The sequence below is a fragment of the Ipomoea triloba genome, chromosome 1 (assembly GCF_003576645.1).
Source record: "Ipomoea triloba cultivar NCNSP0323 chromosome 1, ASM357664v1".
NCBI classification, from domain to species: domain Eukaryota; kingdom Viridiplantae; phylum Streptophyta; class Magnoliopsida; order Solanales; family Convolvulaceae; genus Ipomoea; species Ipomoea triloba.
This window is the reverse complement of record NC_044916.1, coordinates 20,645,804-20,665,968: the sequence shown is the minus strand read 5'-3', so window position 1 is coordinate 20,665,968 and position 20,165 is coordinate 20,645,804. Positions and strand designations below refer to the sequence as shown.

At 41.1% G+C, this 20,165-nt stretch overlaps 1 protein-coding gene across 1 annotated transcript; it reads right to left on the bottom strand.

Moving 5' to 3' along the window:
- Positions 1 to 7,173: 7,173 nt before the first annotated feature.
- LOC116010234 (zonadhesin-like) lies at positions 7,174 to 8,938 on the bottom strand. The gene is made up of 3 exons (XM_031249553.1): positions 8,089 to 8,938; positions 7,670 to 7,815; positions 7,174 to 7,239 (listed from the first exon to the last, which is right to left on the bottom strand). Exons 1-3 carry the CDS (start codon positions 8,936 to 8,938, stop codon positions 7,174 to 7,176), a joined length of 1,062 nt encoding a protein of 353 aa, XP_031105413.1.
- Between the last annotated feature and the right edge of the window lie 11,227 nt (positions 8,939 to 20,165).

Genomic DNA, 20,165 nt, shown 5'->3' with positions numbered 1-20,165 from the left:
CAAGATCATCAAATCATCCTCGTCGGGCTAAAGACATTAAACGTAGCGCTGATCGGGAGGCAACCCGATATTTACCTTGCTTTACTTTTATCTTTACTTTATTTTATCAAATAACCCTTTCGTAGGTTCAATATTTACATGCAGAACTTGTTGCGAGAACAAAGAGGATCACAGGTACATGCGCTTGAGAGTTACATGGAAGTGGGATGCTTACTAGGTTTTCTACCTCTTATCCCTCATCTATTGATAACCTGAACCTCATACTCTCATTTTAAAGTGTGGAAATATACATGTGTTATTTGCGCCCTTGTTTCATTATGTTCTAAGTCAACATCGAGGACGATGTTTTGTCTAATGTGTGGAAAGAAGCACGCTGTGCTTAAAATGAAAATTTTTCTTAACAAGGTTCTATTTCATTTATTTGAAAGAAAATCAAGCCACAGGCATGTGTTGTTATTCATTCTATCTTTGGAGAATGCTAAATCTGTGCCAAAAAGTTTTTCTCTTTGAATAACCTTGAAAGTACCCCTACTTTGACCTTTAAAATTTGAAAATTTGTGTGCTTGCTTGGTATTCACCTCTTATTTTGTATAAGACCTTAGTTAAGGATCTGATGTTGTGTGTATTGCGGTGAGGGTGAATGTGGGTGTGGAAGGTGATAAAACGAAGAGTCAAGACTCCCCGAGTGTCGTGTCTCTCAAGGATGGCGAATGGGAATCGAATGGGTGTGTTGGCATCTAAGAGGTTGAAGGAAAAGAGTTACGAGATTGGCTAAGGGTTGGATTCATTTGTAGGAGAGTAAAAAGGTTGGTAGTGGTTATGTAAAATAAATAAAAGAAAAGTAAAGTGGAGATTGGGGCTTTAGGCTTCTCTATGTGGTCTATCTTTGGATGGGTTTGTGAGCACGAGATGTGGAATAGACTAGGGAGTTCGTGGCACTTTACCAAGTGGCGTCACACTTTGGACTCCCACATCCTCATTCGGTTGGGGCATTTCATCGAACACTTTGTCTACCACTCCTCTCGGATCTTGTCCTTTCGAACTAAGAGCGGAGATGTGAGTGAGTTAGACTCGTGAGTGGCCGCTATCGCGCACACACTCACTTCCTTTGGGTTTGCTACCTAATGTGGCCACAAACGGCACAAAGCTTGAAGAACATCATCCACACAAGTTCATCATCCAACAACAAAGCAACTCACAATTCAAATAGCAATAATATTAAACATCCACATAGATCTACCTTGGGGCCACCAATCCCCTATCTAATCTACTCTATCATACTAAAGAAACAAGAAAAGAAAGGAAATCTCAAAGAAACAAGTATTGAATTAGAAATTGGAGAGAATAGTTACCACCCTTAGAAAGGGGATCTTTACAATCTTGATCTTGAAATCCCAATCTTCAATCTTTCCCTTAGATCTAATCTAAACTATAAGAGAAAGGAATTTTCCCCCAAGAGGGGAGAAAACCCTCTAGATCTAATCTACTCTATTCTATGAATTTTCTCATTGTTCTCCTGGTTTTGGGCAAGAGGGATTTATATGGGTGACTGAAACGGTGTTTGTATGGGTGAGTGGATAGTGAAGGTATGGGGGGTGTTAAAACGAAGAGTCATGAACTCCCCGAGTGTCGTATCTCTCGCGGATGGCAAATTGGATAATATACGGCTTTGCTACCTTGGTTTGTTTGAATAACGTTAAGATGGATCGTGAGGATTTTGGTAAAAAGGAGATATTGAGAGGGCAAAAGGTTAATGAAATAAAGAGGTAAACAAAGGGAATAAAGGCGGATGGGGCTAAGATGTCATGGAGATTGGTTCAAGCATAAGGTAGAGCGTTGATTTCTTTTGAGTTACGGTTGAAGGAGCTTGGAACATTGTCCTGAGTGGCGTCACACTCAAGCTCCCAATCCTCAGTCGGTTGGGGAATTTTATCAAACACTTTGTCTACAAGTTCCCTCCGGATCTCATCTTTTCAGATTGAGAGCGGGAGATGTGGGTAGTGGGCTACATCTCTTTGCGATATCTCGCCAAAGAGATGATCCTATACTCTTGGAGAGATCGCGGTCCTCGATCTAACAAGATCATACAAAACATACACACAAATTCAACATTCCCCAAAGAAATCAAACTCATTCATCAAATTAGATCATGAACACCAATCATCCATTCAATCTAGCCCCTATCCTAGGGATTAGCCTCTCATAGGCTTTAGCAACATCAAAGCATCAAAATAGAAAAGCATATCTACAAGATCAATATATAAAGCAAACAACTTTAAGGAAAAAGGAAAAGTAAGAGGAAGCCAAAGAGAAAACAAGTCTTTTATCAAAGAAATTACACAAAAGATCTTCAAAGCTATGGAGATCTAGTTTTCTTCTCCAAGAAGCTCCTCCTTCCCTCCTAATCTTATCTAAACCTAACCTAAAAATGTAGAATGGAAAATGTGACAAAAGACTCCCTAAACCTAGCTGAAATGTCCCTTAAATACTAAAACATCGTGCAGCTTTTCTGGTGCCGCCCCACGTCTGCCACACGCGTGTGGACTGGCATGGACGGTTACTGGAATATTTCCACCCCAGCTCACACGCGTGTGAGGCTCGTGGGTGTGGTTTCTTCATTTTCGTTTCCTTTTGTTTTTTCCGGTTTGGTCTTCGTCTGCTCCCATTTGGATTAGTTCTTCCTTTCAATGATTTATGCTCCTTTTCGGTTGATTTCAGCCTTCATTCCTGTGGGAATTCTTCAAAACACTCCACATAGAACTCATTTGCAATTTGTTAGTAAAATAGCATGTAAACACGTAATTGCACTCTCTAAGACTTGTTTTTAGCAAGAAATTAACTTAATAAGTTATAGATAAATAGGTACTTTTGGCGTCTATTAAAGTTTCCACACTTTAGATTGCTCGTCCACGAGCAAATTGTACATTCAAAACCTTCTCATTTAGATACCAAAAGTATCTAAGCTAAAGATGTGCTCAATGATAATCATTCATTCAAAACACAATCTACCAGGAGATGTGAAATCCTTCACAATATCTTCAAGGAATGATAAAAATGTGCCATACACTTCTATGAATATTCAAACAAAGCAAAACCCCTGTCGGTCACAAGTTGGACAGTTAATTAATTTTCACAGTATCAAGCATGCAGTCCAAAATTTCATTCACCTCTCATTGTGCAAAGGCCTTAAGTTGATCCCCCTAGTGGGAACGATGTACAAAACCTAATCAACTGGCCTCCCTTATCGCCAAAGCCCAACGTAAAAGTAAGTGAAAATAGATCCATGGGCCTCTCTCCGCCAGTGGCTTGGGCGGTAACTCATTTTTCTCACTTCCTAGGGTAACATCGTCAAGCAACCCGACTACACATGGAGCTCCATGCTTTTTCGAAGGCAGTGCGATGAGTGCTTGAATTCTAGCGAAGCGGCTTCCCTCATCTCAATTTTCTCATCTCCTAGGGCCATTTTATTGTGAACAACCAACTCCAGATATAACATTTGTGTATTTAGGAGACTATGGTTGTTCACCACCTAGCGAGATGGCTTTCCTCGTATCTTATCTCGGGGATTGGCCTTTTTGCCTTTTCTACTCATTTTTCCGAACAACAACCCCTCATGCCTTTTACTTGGGGAAAACAGGGATATTTCATTCAATACTCACAGAAAGCTCTCCTTTTGCCCCATGTTCTATTCTAAGATTTTTCAATTCTGGGCTTCGCTTAACTTATCTTTCTGAAACTAGGGGTTGCACACTCCCACTTCGAGAGATCCTTAACTAAGGTCTTTACAAAATATGAGGTGAATACCACACAAGCATACAACTTTTTAAAATTTTTAAAGGTCAATGTAGGGGTACTTCCAAGGTTATTCAAAGAGTAAACTTTTTGGCACAGATTTAGCATTATCCAAAGATAGAATGAATAACAACACATGCTTGTGGCTTGATTATTTTTCAAACAAATGAGATAAAGTTCTTAATTAAGATTTTCATTTCAAGCACAGCTACAGCTCTTTCCACACTTTAGACCAAACATCGTCCTCGATGTTAACTTAGAACGTAATGAAATAGAGAAACAACAAAACATGCATTTTTCCACACTTTAAAAGGAAAAAATGAGGTTCACATAATAGATAAACAAGGGATAAGAGGTAGATAACCTAGTAAGCATCCCATGTCATATTGCTTCAAAATGCTTGGATGGATGATTCTCATGTTCTTGCAAAGAGATCTGCATGGAAATATGGAGTCTACAAAAATAGGGAATTTCAACTCGGATGTTATTTGTCATAATAAAGTAAGGATAGTAATAAAGCATGGTAAATAACGGGTTGCCTTCCGGTCAGCGCTACATTTAACATCTTTAGCCCGACGAAAATGTCATGAAGATTGCGCTATTCATCTTCCCAGGGTATTAGCCTGCAACACTGGACTGTCCCTTTCGAATTTTCCGTTCCATAGTATTTCTTGACTTGGTGGCCGTTTACTTTAAAAGATCCTTTTTCTGGATGCATGATCTCCAAGGTTCCATAAGGAAATACCTTTGTAACGATATAAGGTCCTGTCCATCTTGATTTAAGTTTCCCAGGAAACAATCGCAATCTGGAATTGAATAACAACACTTTATCTCCCTCAATGAATTATTTGTTTTTCCTGATATGCATGTCGTGGTAAAACTTAGATCGTTCTTTGTAAGATCTGGATGTCTCATAGGCCAACAAACGCCATTCTTCCAATTCATTCATTTGAAACATTCGCTCCTGCCCTGCTATGAATAGATCTTCATTTAGTTTTTTAATGGCCCAATACGCCTTATGCTCGATTTCAACTGGAAGGTGGCATGCTTTGCCATATACCAATCTGTATGGAGTAGTTCCTATCGGCGTCTTATAAGCAGTCCGGAAGGCCCATAATGCATCGTTAAGCTTGTCAATCCAATCCTTTCTATGCCGAGCTACTGTCTTTTCCAATATGGCCTTAATATCTCTATTTGCATTCTCAACCTGCCCGGTAGTCTGAGGATGATACAGGACTCCCCCCCGGTGTTGTATACCTTGCTTTTGAAGTAATCTTCGCATGGGTACGTTCCGGAAGTGTGTCCCCTTGTCGCTAATCACAATCTGTGGTACTCCAAATCTTGTGAACAATCTCTTTAGAAATCTTGTTACACTTCTTGCATCATTGTTCCGAAGTGCTTCTGCTTCAACCCATTTGGAGACATAGTCCACTGCGATAAAGATATATTTGAAACCTTTGGAATCCGGAAATGGTCCTGCAAAGTCTAGTCCCCATATATAAAAAATTTCGCACGCAAGTATGTAATTCTGCGGCATCTCATCTTTTCCAATGATGTTCCCAGTTCGTTGACATCTATCACAGTTTCTGACACAGATTTGAGCATCCCGAAATATTGAGGGCCAGTAGAATCCTGCTTCAAGTGCTCTCCTAGCAGTTCGGTTAGCTGAGTGATGGCCTATTCGATGGCAGTCTCTAAGGATCTCATGTCCTTCAGCCTCCGTTACACAACGACGAATTATTTGATCCGCGCACACTTTGAAGAGATATGGTTCGTCCCAGAAGTAATATCGAGATTCTGCTATTAACTTCCTTCGGGCATGTGTATTCAAAAATTCCGGTAACTCTCCCCCTACAAGATAGTTAGCTAGATCTGCATACCAAGGTGTGAGATAGAGACCCATCAGTTTTTCCTCTGGAAAATATTCATTCACTTCCCCAATCATATCCTGTCCTTTCTCATTCTCTAACCTTGACAAATGATCTGCTGCACTATTTTCAACTCCTTTTCGGTCCACGATTGTCACGTTAAATTCTTGCAATAGCAAAATCCATCTGATCAATCTTGGCTTTGCTTCTGGTTTAGACATAAGAAACTTGATAGCCGCATGATCAGTATGAATGACGACCTTTGACATTAAAAGATATGATCTAAATTTATCTAATGCGAACACGATTGCAAACAGTTCTTTCTCGGTCGTGGTATAAGTTTGCTTCGGTTTAGTTAACATTCGACTAGCATAGGCGATAGGCTGAAATTTCTTATCATTTTTCTGTCCTAGCACAACTCCAACAGCGAAATTGCTCGCGTCACACATCAACTCAAAGGGTTGATCCAATTTTGGTCCTACAAGGATTGGAGTATGTACCATGGCATCCTTTAAATTCTGGAATGCTCTCATTGCGTCCTTGTTTAATTCAAACACTGCGTCCTTCTCTAACAGTTTGGTCAACTGTCTTGCAATTTTCGAGAAGTCTTTAATAAATCTTCTATAAAGTCCCACATGTCCCAAGAAACTTCTCAAAGATGTCACGTTGTGCGGTGGTGGTAAGGTTTCAATAACTGCTGTTTTAGCTCTGTCAACCTCAATTCCTTTTTTTGAAATTTTATGTCCAAGCACAATTCCTTCTATGACCATATAATAGCATTTTTCCCATGATAATGCTAGATTCATTTGCTGGCATCGTTTCAAAACTTTTTCCAAATTTCCAAAGCATTCTTCAAAAGTTTCCCCAAAAATTGTGAAATCGTCCATGAAAACTTCCATGAAATCGCCAATGAAATCTTCAAAAATAGCCAACATGCAACGCATGAAGGTGGCAGGGGTGTTACAGAGACCAAATGGCATTCTTCTGTAAGCAAATGTACCAAACGGACAAGTGAATGTTGTTTTCTCTTGATCCTCCAAGGCTACTGGAATTTGAAAGTATCCGCTCATTCCGTCCAAGAAACAGTAGTAACCGTACCCGCTTACTCTTTCAATCATTTGATCTATAAAGGGCAACGGAAAGTGGTCTTTACGGGTGGCTTCGTTGAGCTTTCTATAGTCGATACAGACTCTCCATCCAGTTATCTTTCTTGTAGGAATCAGCTCCTTGTTATCATTCTTAGTGACTGTGATTCCTCCTTTCTTTGGTACTACGTGAGTTGGACTGACCCATGTGCTGTCCAAAATCGGGTAGATCATTCCAACATCCATAAGTTTGATCACCTCGTTTTTCACGACTTCAAATGTGTTCGGGTTAAGTCGACGCTGCGGTTGCGCCACAGGTTTAGATCCTTCTTCCAATAGAATTTTATGTGTGCAAATGGCCGGATTAATCCCCTTCAAGTCAGCCATCTTCCAACCTATAGCTTCTTTGTTTCTTTTAAGCACTGTTATCAGTTGTTCTTTTTGTCTTTCTGAAAGATCTGTTGCAACAACAACTGGTAATTCTTTCTCTGTTCCTAAATAGGCATACTCAAGATGAGCAGGTAAAGGTTTTAATTCTTCTTCATGCATTATCTCATTGTCTTCTTTCCTGTTCTCATTTTCATCATCATATTCCTCCTTGAATTCATCAAATTCATCCCCGTCATTTCCAACCATTCCCTCCAAGACTTCACCAACAGAGTTTATATTCTCAACAAATTCAGAGACACAATCATTATTAAGCAAATTAAAACGATCGACCTCTCGGTGTAAAGCAATATGTAAAGAATTAAGTTCATGCTCAAAAGTACTTTCATTATAACTCTTAGCACCTATGGGACATTCCCAATTAAAATCATGCCTCTTAGCTTTAGGTACTTCACACAGATAATCAATTTCATCATGCACATAATCAACAAAAAAGCATTCATCACCATCTAAATGATATTTCATCATTTTAGTCACGTCGAAGCTAGCAGACTCGTCTCCTACACGGATAACGAGTTTGCCTTCTCCCACATCTATTAAAGCTCTAGCAGTCGCCAAGAAAGGTCTGCCCAAGATGAGAGAAATCTCCACATCTGGGTCCATATCTAAGATTACAAAGTCCACTGGAAAAATAAATTTATCAACTCGAACTAGAACATCTTCCACTATACCCCTAGGGTATTTGGTGGATCGGTCAGCTAGTTGAATGCTCATGCGCGTAGGCTTAAGGGTTCCTAGATTCAATTGTCGATATAATGCAAAGGGCATTAGATTGATGCTAGCACCTAGGTCTGACAAGGCTCTATTAAAAGTCGTTCCTCCTATATTACAAGGTATAGTAAAGCTTCCAGGATCTTTTAATTTTCTAGGCACATCCTTATGTAATATAGCAGAACATTCCTCTCCCAGCACAACAGTAGCAGTTTCAGCTAATCTCTTTTTATTAGATAGAAGATCTTTAAGGAATTTGGAATACCTCGGCATTTCTCCTAGTGCATCGATGAATGGCATATCAACATGTAATTGGCGTAGCATTTGTAGGAATTTGTCGTATTTGGCGTTGTCGATATCTGTGCGGAATCTCTGAGGGAACGGAAGTTTTGCTTTTGGCACAAGCGGTGGTTCTTGCATGACTTCTTTTCCTTTCCAAGAAGGTTGTGGTTGTATTTCTTCCTTCCTGAGTTCTTCTTCAAGAGCTCGTTCGGCTTGCGTTGAATTGGTGGTCTCCTCATTGTCCAGTCTTGGCGCTTGCGTTGAATTGGTGGTCTCCTCATTGTCCAGTCTTGGCTCTTCTGTTGAATTGGTGGTCTCCTCATTGTCCAGTCTTGGCTCTTCTGTTGGAATGGAGGTCTCCTCATTGTCCAGTCTTGGCTCTTCTGTTGGAATGGACTGCGGTGGAGGTGGAACAACGTTTGGAAGTGCTCTTCTGCTTCTCAACGTTACGGCATTTACATCTGTTTCACCCTGGGATTGGATCATTTCCATAATTTTTGCGAGTGCGCTCTCAACTGTGTGGAGCGGTGAAAGTGTCTCGTGGCGTAGTTCTTGAATTTCTCCGAGCATCTCTTTAGTAATGGTCTCTTTAAGTCTGGTATTCTCCTCCCTTGCTTCTTGGATGAAATCATTTAAACGTTGTTCGAGGGTGGTTTGGTTGTTTTTAGGTGAAAGAGGTTGCTCTAAGGAAGTAGAAGAATAGGCATGTGCATATGATCCGTCCACGTCCTCACCACGCGTGTGACGCGGCATGGAATTGTTCCAGTGAGCTCCCACGCCAGCGCACACGCGTGTGGATCTCGTGGCAGGATCACAGCTCGCAAAAATTTCAGGATTTTGATGTTTTGGCTCGTCGTAATGCATTGGAGGGTAAAAAGAAGGTATCTCATGAGTAGGATATCTCTGGGGTTGAAAATGTTGTGTAACGTACGCTTGTTCATGATAATAAATTGGTGGAGGAGGTAGTGAGTATGGGAAAGAAGGTAGGTAGGGAAAATGGTAGTTATGATGGTATTGAGGTGGTGGGTATGAAAGTTGGGGTGGTGAAGGATAGTAGGGATTTCTTCCATATGGTATATGACTATGGTAAGATTGATCATTAGGGTGCGGTGGATCCATGATTCAATCGAAGAAATTCCTGCAAACAAATTTTCAGGCAAGGAATCGGAGCACAAGAGGTAACTCCTTTCACAGATTAGCTCAAATAGTGTGTGGTTGGGTGCGGAAGTGTAATTGGTAATAAAACAAGACAAAAGAAAAGAAAGTAAACAAGTTATCCAAACGATTCAAGATAGTAAAACTTTAAATTCACCGTTTGCCATCCCCGGCAACGGCGCCATTTTGAAACGGTGTTTGTATGGGTGAGTGGATAGTGAAGGTGTTGGGGGTGTTAAAACGAAGAGTCATGAACTCCCCGAGTGTCGTATCTCTCGCGGATGGCAAATTGGATAATATACGGCTTTGCTACCTTGGTTTGTTTGAATAACGTTAAGATGGATCGTGAGGATTTTGGTAAAAAGGAGATATTGAGAGGGCAAAGGTTAATGAAATAAAGAGGTAAACAAAGGGAATAAAGGCGGATGGGGCTAAGATGTCATGGAGATTGGTTCAAGCATAAGGTAGAGCGTTGATTTCTTTTGAGTTACGGTTGAAGGAGCTTGGAACATTGTCCTGAGTGGCGTCACACTCAAGCTCCCAATCCTCAGTCGGTTGGGGAATTTTATCAAACACTTTATCTACAAGTTCCCTCCGGATCTCATCTTCTCAGATTGAGAGTGGGAGATGTGGGTAGTGGNTGCGTTGAATTGGTGGTCTCCTCATTGTCCAGTCTTGGCTCTTCTGTTGGAATGGACTGCGGTGGAGGTGGAACAACGTTTGGAAGTGCTCTTCTGCTTCTCAACGTTACGGCATTTACATCTGTTTCACCCTGGGATTGGATCATTTCCATAATTTTTGCGAGTGCGCTCTCAACTGTGTGGAGCGGTGAAAGTGTCTCGTGGCGTAGTTCTTGAATTTCTCCGAGCATCTCTTTAGTAATGGTCTCTTTAAGTCTGGTATTCTCCTCCCTTGCTTCTTGGATGAAATCATTTAAACGTTGTTCGAGGGTGGTTTGGTTGTTTTTAGGTGAAAGAGGTTGCTCTAAGGAAGTAGAAGAATAGGCATGTGCATATGATCCGTCCACGTCCTCACCACGCGTGTGACGCGGCATGGAATTGTTCCAGTGAGCTCCCACGCCAGCGCACACGCGTGTGGATCTCGTGGCAGGATCACAGCTCGCAAAAATTTCAGGATTTTGATGTTTTGGCTCGTCGTAATGCATTGGAGGGTAAAAAGAAGGTATCTCATGAGTAGGATATCTCTGGGGTTGAAAATGTTGTGTAACGTACGCTTGTTCATGATAATAAATTGGTGGAGGAGGTAGTGAGTATGGGAAAGAAGGTAGGTAGGGAAAATGGTAGTTATGATGGTATTGAGGTGGTGGGTATGAAAGTTGGGGTGGTGAAGGATAGTAGGGATTTCTTCCATATGGTATATGACTATGGTAAGATTGATCATTAGGGTGCGGTGGATCCATGATTCAATCGAAGAAATTCCTGCAAACAAATTTTCAGGCAAGGAATCGGAGCACAAGAGGTAACTCCTTTCACAGATTAGCTCAAATAGTGTGTGGTTGGGTGCGGAAGTGTAATTGGTAATAAAACAAGACAAAAGAAAAGAAAGTAAACAAGTTATCCAAACGATTCAAGATAGTAAAACTTTAAATTCACCGTTTGCCATCCCCGGCAACGGCGCCATTTTGAAACGGTGTTTGTATGGGTGAGTGGATAGTGAAGGTGTTGGGGGTGTTAAAACGAAGAGTCATGAACTCCCCGAGTGTCGTATCTCTCGCGGATGGCAAATTGGATAATATACGGCTTTGCTACCTTGGTTTGTTTGAATAACGTTAAGATGGATCGTGAGGATTTTGGTAAAAAGGAGATATTGAGAGGGCAAAGGTTAATGAAATAAAGAGGTAAACAAAGGGAATAAAGGCGGATGGGGCTAAGATGTCATGGAGATTGGTTCAAGCATAAGGTAGAGCGTTGATTTCTTTTGAGTTACGGTTGAAGGAGCTTGGAACATTGTCCTGAGTGGCGTCACACTCAAGCTCCCAATCCTCAGTCGGTTGGGGAATTTTATCAAACACTTTATCTACAAGTTCCCTCCGGATCTCATCTTCTCAGATTGAGAGTGGGAGATGTGGGTAGTGGGCTACATCTCTTTGCGATATCTCGCCAAAGAGATGATCCTATACTCTTAGAGAGATCGGGGCCCTCGATCTAACAAGATCATACAAAACATACACACAAATTCAACATTCCCGAAAGAAATCAAACTCATTCATCAAATTAGATCATGAACACCAATCATACATTCAATCTAGCCCCTATCCTAGGGATTAGCCTCTCATAGGCTTTAGCAACATCAAAGCATCAAAATAGAAAAGCATATCTACAAGATCAATATATAAAGCAAACAACTTTAAGGAAAAAGGAAAAGTAAGAGGAAGCCAAAGAGAAAACAAGTCTTTTATCAAAGAAATTACCCAAAAGATCTTCAAAGCTATGGAGATCTAGTTCTCTTCTCCAAGAAGCTCCTCCTTCCCTCCTAATCCTATCTAAACCTAACCTAAAAATGTAGAATGGAAAATGTGACAAAAGACTCCATAAACCTAGCTGAAATGTCACTTAAATACTAAAACATCGCGCAGCTTTTCTGGTGCCGCCCCACGTTTGCCACACGCGTGTGGACTGGCGTGGACGGTTACTGGAATATTTCCACACCAGCTCACACGCGTGTGAGGCTCATGGGCGTGGTTTCTTCATTTTCGTTTCCTTTTGTTGTTTCCGGTTTGGTCTTCGTGTGCTCCCATGTGGATTAGTTCTTCCTTTCAATGATTTACGCTCCTTTTCGGTTGATTTCAGCCTTCATTCCTATGGGAATTCTTCAAAACACTCCACACAGAACTCATTTGCAATTTGTTAGTAAAATAGCATGTAAACACATAATTGCACTCTCTAAGACTTGTTTTTAGAAAGAAATTAACTTAATAAGTTATAGATAAATAGGTACTTTTGGCGTCTATCAGTGACAAAAGGGAACAAATTTCCCAAAATGGCCCTTGGCCCGACCATGCATGCTTACACGCGTGGTGGTGGGCGTGGGAGGTTTCTGGAAAGTTTCTACGCCCAGCCACACGCGTGTGAGGCTGCGTGGGACGATACTGCATTGCGGTTTGTTTGTCTTTTGCTCCTTTTTAGCCTCAAATCCCTCTCCAACCTGTAAAATACCTAAAAACTCTTCCTAGGAATGATGTTAGAAGATTTTAATCACATCTGAGCTAAAATGCATGCAATTGTTATAATCGGATGTCAAAACATTGCACTTTTAATCCAATTAAGACCCTTTTTAAACGGTATTCTTGGTGCTTATCAAAGTTTCCACACTTAAACCTTGTTTGTCCTCAAGCAAGCATACTTTTCTAATCCCTAATCATGTAAGCACCAAGAATAGTTCTTTCTTTCATGGTTAATTGGTCAAGTGATGTGTAGGTGTTTGGAGTTGAGTGGGTGAAATCCCCTACACTATCTACCAAGACCGCTAAACTCATGCCAATCAAATGTAGGAAATATGCTAAGGAAGTGAGGTCTCAAGAGATGGATATGACATAAAGAGTTTTGTTCACACCTTCAAGCATGCAAGTTACCAAAGACTTTCACCTTGTATTTTCTAGGGGCCTCCAGCCGATCCGACTAGTGGGAACGATGTTCATCCCTCGGCCAATTTCCTACCATAACGCCAAAGCCCCTTTACATTATATAAGTGAGGGCAGGGACATGGACCGCTCATCGCCATGGCTTGGGCGATCACTCTATTTTCTCACCTCCTAGGATAACGTCATTAGGCGACCCGACTTCACATGGAGCTCCATGTTTTTTCGAAGGTCAGTGCAATGGGTGCCTGAATCCTAGCGAAGTGGCTCACCTCCTCTCTATTTTCTCATCTTTCAGGATCTCTTCGGGGTAACCGACTTCACATGGATCTCCATGCTTTTTCGAAGACGGTGCAATGGTTACCCCGTATCCAGATAAGATGGCTCACCTCTGCTTTTATCTCTAGGATTGGCCTTTGTCTTTTTCTATTCACCATGTATCAACCCCTCATGCCTTTTTCTAGGGATTAGGGATTGTTTTCACTCTAAGCTCACTTAGGCTCACCTTTTGCCCCATGTCCTGCTAAGATTAATTCAATTTCCGAGCTTCGCAATTTTTATCTTTCTAAAACTCAAAGGATTCACACTCCCACTTCGAGAGATCCTTGACTGAGGTCCAAACAAAATACAAGGTGAAACATGCAAGCACTCATGAAAATTTTCAATTTGGATCAAAATGTGCAAATTGGTGCAAAGTGAAACTTCCAAAGCATATTTAAGACATTCAATTTTTGGTACAATGTTAGGAGCCCTCCTAGATAGTATTGACAATAACACACCCTCTAGGTTCCTATACCTTATCACTAAATCAATCAACTTTTTTCGAAAAGCATACACCCTTTCCACACTTAGAAGTCAACATCATCCTCGATGTTTCCATGAGGAACGGAGAAAAAAGGATATATGCACAAGGGTTCTACTCACACCCCTTTTCCACACTTAAAAGTGTGAACTGGGCTAAAACAATTCTAATAAACAGGTTACATCCGACTCAACAATATTATGCAACTCTTCATTTGTGATTCAAGAAAATAAAGCAATCAAATCAAACAGGGCATCGAATTAGGGATAAAAGAAATACTTACAATGCGCATCCCTATTAAAAATTTGTGCAATCTATGCTTGCCCTTCAAAATCTGGTCAGAGTAAAGGTAAAGAAATAAATGAAGAATTGAAATTATACCTTTTGAGATTGGTTTTTCTTTGGTGATGGTGGAGTGGTCTCTTCTTCTCCTTATTTGTGGGTTGCCTCCCATAAGCGCCACGTTTAACGTCTTTGGCTAGACGAAACGTGCAAGATAAAGCATAAATAGAAAATAGCTAAAAATATAAACAGAAATGAAAGTAAAAAGATTGTCCACAATCATTGTTTTGAGTTATCAAGTCACAAGTCAACATCATCAATTTTTTTCTTTTCTTCTCTTCAATGCCTTCCTTTCTTCACGCTCTCTTGATCTCCTTAATCTCCCTTGCAATTTCGTCCAGTTTCTGCATCTGCTCCAGGTGCAATTGATATTGAAAATTCTGGAGGGATCTCCAATCAGTGACTGGGGTAAACCAGCTTGGAATGTTGTAGCTTGCAGGGTCGGAAGCTTGCTCTTCGGCTTGTGGTGGAGGCATGGACGGTCTAGGTTCTCGGGGTGGTGGAGAGTACATCGAAGAATCCACAGGCGAGTATAGCTCATTTGAGGATGGGGTAAGGAATGACATCGGTGAGGGTGTGAACCCTGGGGATGTCATTGGCGTGTCAGCATGGTCTTCCGCCATCTCATCATTTTCCCTCGTTCGCACCAAATGTCTTAAGTTGAGCTTTGCGACATCTTCGGGAGATAAAGGAGCAATCTGTGCTCCTTGAAGCCTGTGTTCAAACCAATGAATCTTCATTTGATGGCCTAAAGAGACACACAGTCTCGTCACCAAAGGGCCTACAAAGATTGCCCTTGCCGACTCTTGCTGTTGTGCAACAAGCAAGTTCTTACAAATTGAGCTCATATTCACCGAGTGCCCTGTGTCCATACTCCATAGCATGAACAGTTCCACCTTTGAGACTCGATCATAGGTCTCCGGCATGCCTTCCCATGAGTGAGCAATGACCTTCCATAAGACCTTTAAATCCTCCCTTACGATTTGAGAAACTCTTACCCTAGACCCAACCCATTCGACTCCCAGCCTCGCGATTATCGACCAATACTTTCTTGGAATGCCCCTATCTCCAAAATCATGCCTTAATCTCCTATAATAGTGCTTTGACTGGTCTTCCTCCTCGTAGAATCCTAGGAGAGCACCCAAGCGGTTGGCCGATATGTGATAATCCTGGTTGAAGAGTCGAAACTTAATGGTCGGGCTGTAGAGATCTCCAGCCACTCCTTCAACATTTAAGTTTGCAATAAACTCGTGGACTAGGGGAATGAAAGTATCCTGCCTCCAGCTCAACAAGTTGTTCCAATAAGGCTCAGCGATTAACCTCTCCAGTCCATACTTGCATTCATAATCCTCCAACATTGTCAAGTCAACATATTTCCATTGCACAATCGGGAAATTCAACAGTTGTCTATACCGACCCAACATGGTTGGTGTCATCAATAAGATTTGATTTCCAGTGGATACTTCAATATAGCGAGTATTTGCATTTCTAGCACTGTTTTCTTCCACAAGAGCCTTTCCCTTTTGGAGCATTCTAGATATTTGTTGTGCAAAGTCATGTGGAGAAGACATTTTTCTTATAACATTGACAAGCAAAGCACAATACAAGGAAAAACATTTTCCTCTTTAAACATTGAATATGAACAACATTGCACATTTTAGAGAAAAGAACATAAGAACTCATTGCATGCAATCATCATTTTGGTGTTTATCAACAATTCTATCATATACATGCAAAGATTAGCTCATTCTATTCCATACTCATTTCATAGTCAAAAGGTCAACATATGGTCAACTTCATCTTCTTCCTCAAGACTAGCTCAAGGTTGAAAAATGGAAGCAACATGAAAGTCAAAATTGAACCAAATAACTAGTGGAATATAGCAATGTAGTGCCTATAGAGTAGGAAAGTTGCAAACTTTGCCCACCATGCTCACTATATCAACAAGGATCTCATCATGACAATAGAATATCCAAATCAAGCAATTTCAAGATCTAGTCACAAAGAGATAGCAAAACATGAAATTTCTAGTGCATAGAAGCAATGTAGGCCTATTACAAGTCTACTAAGTCATCCCATAACAATATATCTCAAGAAAAATCTCAAACAAGAAAAACCCATGGAGATATGCTTCAAAGAGAACAAGTTCTTCATTAAACAAGTAAATAGCAAAAGAGAATGTGTTCTTACCTTGGAAATGACTTAGGATCCTTAAGAAAAGTTGAGAAACTTGGGAGGAAATGCTTAGAAAGTGTATATTTTCAGCTTGAGGGAGTTTTTGCTCGTGGTGGTGAAGAAATGAAGCAAGGAAAGGGTTTTAAACCACTTCGCGCGAAAAGTCCGATAAAAGTCTGGTGCCCGTCCACGCACGCTACCACGCGTGGTGGTGGGCGTGGGAGCTCTCTGGTTTATTCCCACGCCTGCTCACACGCGTGTCAGTGGCGTGGCGGCTTACTGGAATTTTTCCACGCTTGCCTACACGCGTGGTGGTAGGCGTGGAAGGATTTTTGTGCAAGATTTTACCTTGGTTTCCTTTCCTTCCTTTGCTAATGATGACGTTTGTTGGTCGATTGCGGGCAATTTGTAACTCTCGGGCTTATGATCTGTACTTGTTAGCTTAACCGATGTTATAAAAACATTATTGAAATAAAGATAAAGAAAGGTATACTACAGATAATAAGAAAAACTGAAAGAAAATGTAAGATAACATTGGGACTGCCTCCCAAGTGCGCCATGGTTTTACGTCTCCTGGCCAAACGTGGTGTGCTCTATCCTTCGAAGCACACTGATTTTGGGACCTTACCAAGCGTCCCGTGAACTTTAGCTTCAAGGAATGTCCCAAGGTGGGTAACATCCTTGAATTCCCACAAAAATAAAGGAAGAATAACATGCATGATTGGAAAATTTTTTGCATCAAACACCCTCCTTAACTCTTCTAGTATGGTGTCAACTTCCTTTTCTTTTTCCTCTCTTCTCCCCTTAAAGATTTTCTCATTTGTTTCAAACCATATCTCCTCACTCCCTTCCTCAATTTCGAGTGTGGTCAACTCTCTCCACTCAACTCTCTCCTTACGATCAAGCATGAAAGGCCTATTATTTCCCACCATCTCTTCCTCACACTCCTTCTCTTCATCACTCCACTCTATTTGATTGGAAAAATCACTCACGCTCTCACACGAATAGAATGAAGCATCATCCCCTTCACTCACCAACTCACTCTCACCCAAGACAAAGGATTCATCTTCTAAAAAGTTAAAGCAATCATAATCATTAGCAAACAAGATAGAATCCTTACAATTATCAATCAATATATCAAAATTTTCCATGGAATCATCCTCCCAAAATTTAAAGCAATCATAATCACACGTAATGGAAATATTAATGCGAAGGGAGTCATCCACACACGTGTCAAGGGCGTTTTCAATAAGAGCACAAGGATTTTCAAGCATATTAGCACAAGAAAGATTAGGAATTTTACCATATTTCGGCTCTTCTTCTTCCCATACTACTTCGATGTCCTCATCCTCACTCTCCATCTCTACCTCTTTTTGATTTTCCAATTCGAAGATTGGAACTTCTTCAAGTACCGGGGCATAACAATCTTCTACTTCTTCAAAACTCTCCTCTTCCTTAGCATTTTACGCGTTTTCGACCTCTTCTACAATCCTTGGATGGGCTTCCAAAGTGGAAATGTCATCTATGATGGTGGAGTTGGCTCGGGGCCCATTCATTTGCATAAGCTCCTCCATCATGGACAACATCTTTGTTTCAACTTCTTCTAATGGAAGTCCTTCTTTCCGGAGGGTAGCGAGATAATCTTTCAATTCGCTCTTGATTTCCGCTTTTAGTTTAGCCGTATCCTCCTTGGCCATCTTTGCGAATACATCAATTTTTGCTTTTAGAATTTCAATTTCGTCGATGGCTGGTGGGATATAATCGCAAGGATTTGTATGGGTATTATATGGGAAAGAGGGTGGTGGTTCAAAGGAATAGGTAGTATTGTTTCCTAGATGAATTTGTGATGGAGGTGGGTAGTAGGTGTTTAATTGGGAAGTAGGGAATAAATTTGACTCGGGAGTATAGCTTGGGTCAAGTTGTTTCATCATTTGCACAAGCTTACTCTCTATGTTTCGAGATATATCCTTAGAGCTTAATGAGTCAATTTCTTGAAAATTGGGTGATTGTGGAGGGAAAGTTTCTTGGAAAAGTGGAGGTGGTGTTTCATATGGATGTGGGTGATGATTGGGTGTATGAAATGGATAGTGATATGGAGGTGGTATGTTGTATGTTGGTGAAATGGGGTAATGGTATGGAGATGGGTAGTGATATGTTGGTGGAGGGTAAGTATAGGTGGAATGGGGGTAATAGGGATATGGTTGGGGTTGAGGATTCCTATAAGATTGTCCTCCATAATGTGGGTGATCATGGGGATTCATTTTAGCACTTATTGGCAAGCTTCAAGTGATTTGATAAAGAAAATTTCCTGCACAATAGCTTAGTCAACAACAAATATTTTTGCAACTAAAAGTAGTTGCAAGTGAGCACAAGATATGTTCAAGATAAATAAGCTCACTGCTCTAAACAAATAACAAAAACAAGAAAATAAAACAAACAAAAAGAAAGTAATTCAAGAACTCTTAAAATTCTACTTCAAAGATGTCAACACAATTCGAAACCGTTTCCCATTCCCCGGCAACGGCGCCATTTTGATGTTGTGTGTATTGCGGTGAGGGTGAATGTGGGTGTGGAAGGTGATAAAACGAAGAGTCAAGACTCCCCGAGTGTCGTGTCTCTCAAGGATGGCGAATGGGAACCGAATGGGTGTGTTGGCATCTAAGAGGTTGAAGGAAAAGAGTTACGAGATTGGCTAAGGGTTGGATTCATTTGTATGAGAGTAAAAAGGTTGGTAGTGGTTATGTAAAATAAATAAAAGAAAAGTAAAGTGGAGATTGGGGCTTTAGGCTTCTCTATGTGGTCTATCTTTGGATGGGTTTGTGAGCACGAGATGTGGAATAGACTAGGGAGTTCGTGGCACTTTACCAAGTGGCGTCACACTTTAGACTCCCACATCCTCATTCGGTTGGGGCATTTCATCGAACACTTTGTCTACCACTCCTCTCGGATCTTATCCTTTCGGACTAAGAGCAGAGATATGGGTGAGTTAGACTCGTGAGTGGCCGCTATCGCACACACACTCACTTCCTTTGGGTTTGCTACCTAATGTGGCCACAAAAGGCACAAATTTTTCAAAATAGCCCTTGGCCCGACCACGCATGCTTACACGCGTGGTGGTGGGCGTGGGAGGTTTCTGGAAAGTTTCCACGCCCAGCCACACGCGTGTGAGGCTGCGTGGGACGATACTGCATTGCGGTTTGTTTGTCTTTTGCTCCTTTTTAGCCTCAAATCCCTCTCCAACCTGTAAAATACCTAAAAACTCTTCCTAGGAATGATGTTAGAAGATTTTAATCACATCTGAGTTAAAATGCATGCAATTGTTATAATCGGATGTCAAAACATTGCACTTTTAATCCAATTAAGACCCTTTTTAAATGGTATTCTTGGTGCTTATCAGGATCTCTTGAAGTGGGAGTGTGCAACCCCTAATTTTAGAAAGATAAGTTAAGCGAAGCCCGGAATTGAATAATTACAGATAGAACATGGGAGAAAAAGGAGAGTTTACTAGTGAGCATTGAGTGAAATATCCCTTATCCTAAAGTAAAAGGCATGAGGGGTTGTTTGGAGAAAGAGTAGAAAAGGCAAAAAGGCCAATCCCCAAGATAAGAAAAGAGGAAAGCCATCTCGCTAGGTAGCGAGCAACCATAGTCTTCAAAATTCATAAATGCTCTATCTGGAGTCGGTTGCTCACATAAAACGGTCCTAGGAGATGAGAAAATTGAGATGAGGTAAGCCGCTTCGCTAGGGTTCAAGCACCCATTGCACTGTCTTCGAAAAAGCATGGAGCTCCATGTGAAGTCGGGTCGCTAGACGACGTTACCCTAGGAAGTGAGAAGAATGAGTAACCGCCCAAGCCACTGGCGGAGAGCGGCCCATGTATCTATCCTCACTTACTTTCACGTTGGGCT

Bases quoted from the DNA above. Each gene is read 5' to 3' on its own strand.
- LOC116010234 (XM_031249553.1), bottom strand. From the start codon at position 8,938: ATGCCGCGTCACACGCGTGGTGAGGACGTGGACGGATCATATGCACAT. The intron at 7,816-8,088 runs GTTCTGCTATAT...TTATTTTTCCAG, and splicing joins TGTTGTGCTGGGAGAGGAAT to TGGACTTTGTAATCTTAGAT. The intron at 7,240-7,669 runs GTGACTAAAATG...ATGCCTATTTAG, and splicing joins ACGAGTCTGCTAGCTTCGAC to GAACAGAGAAAGAATTACCA.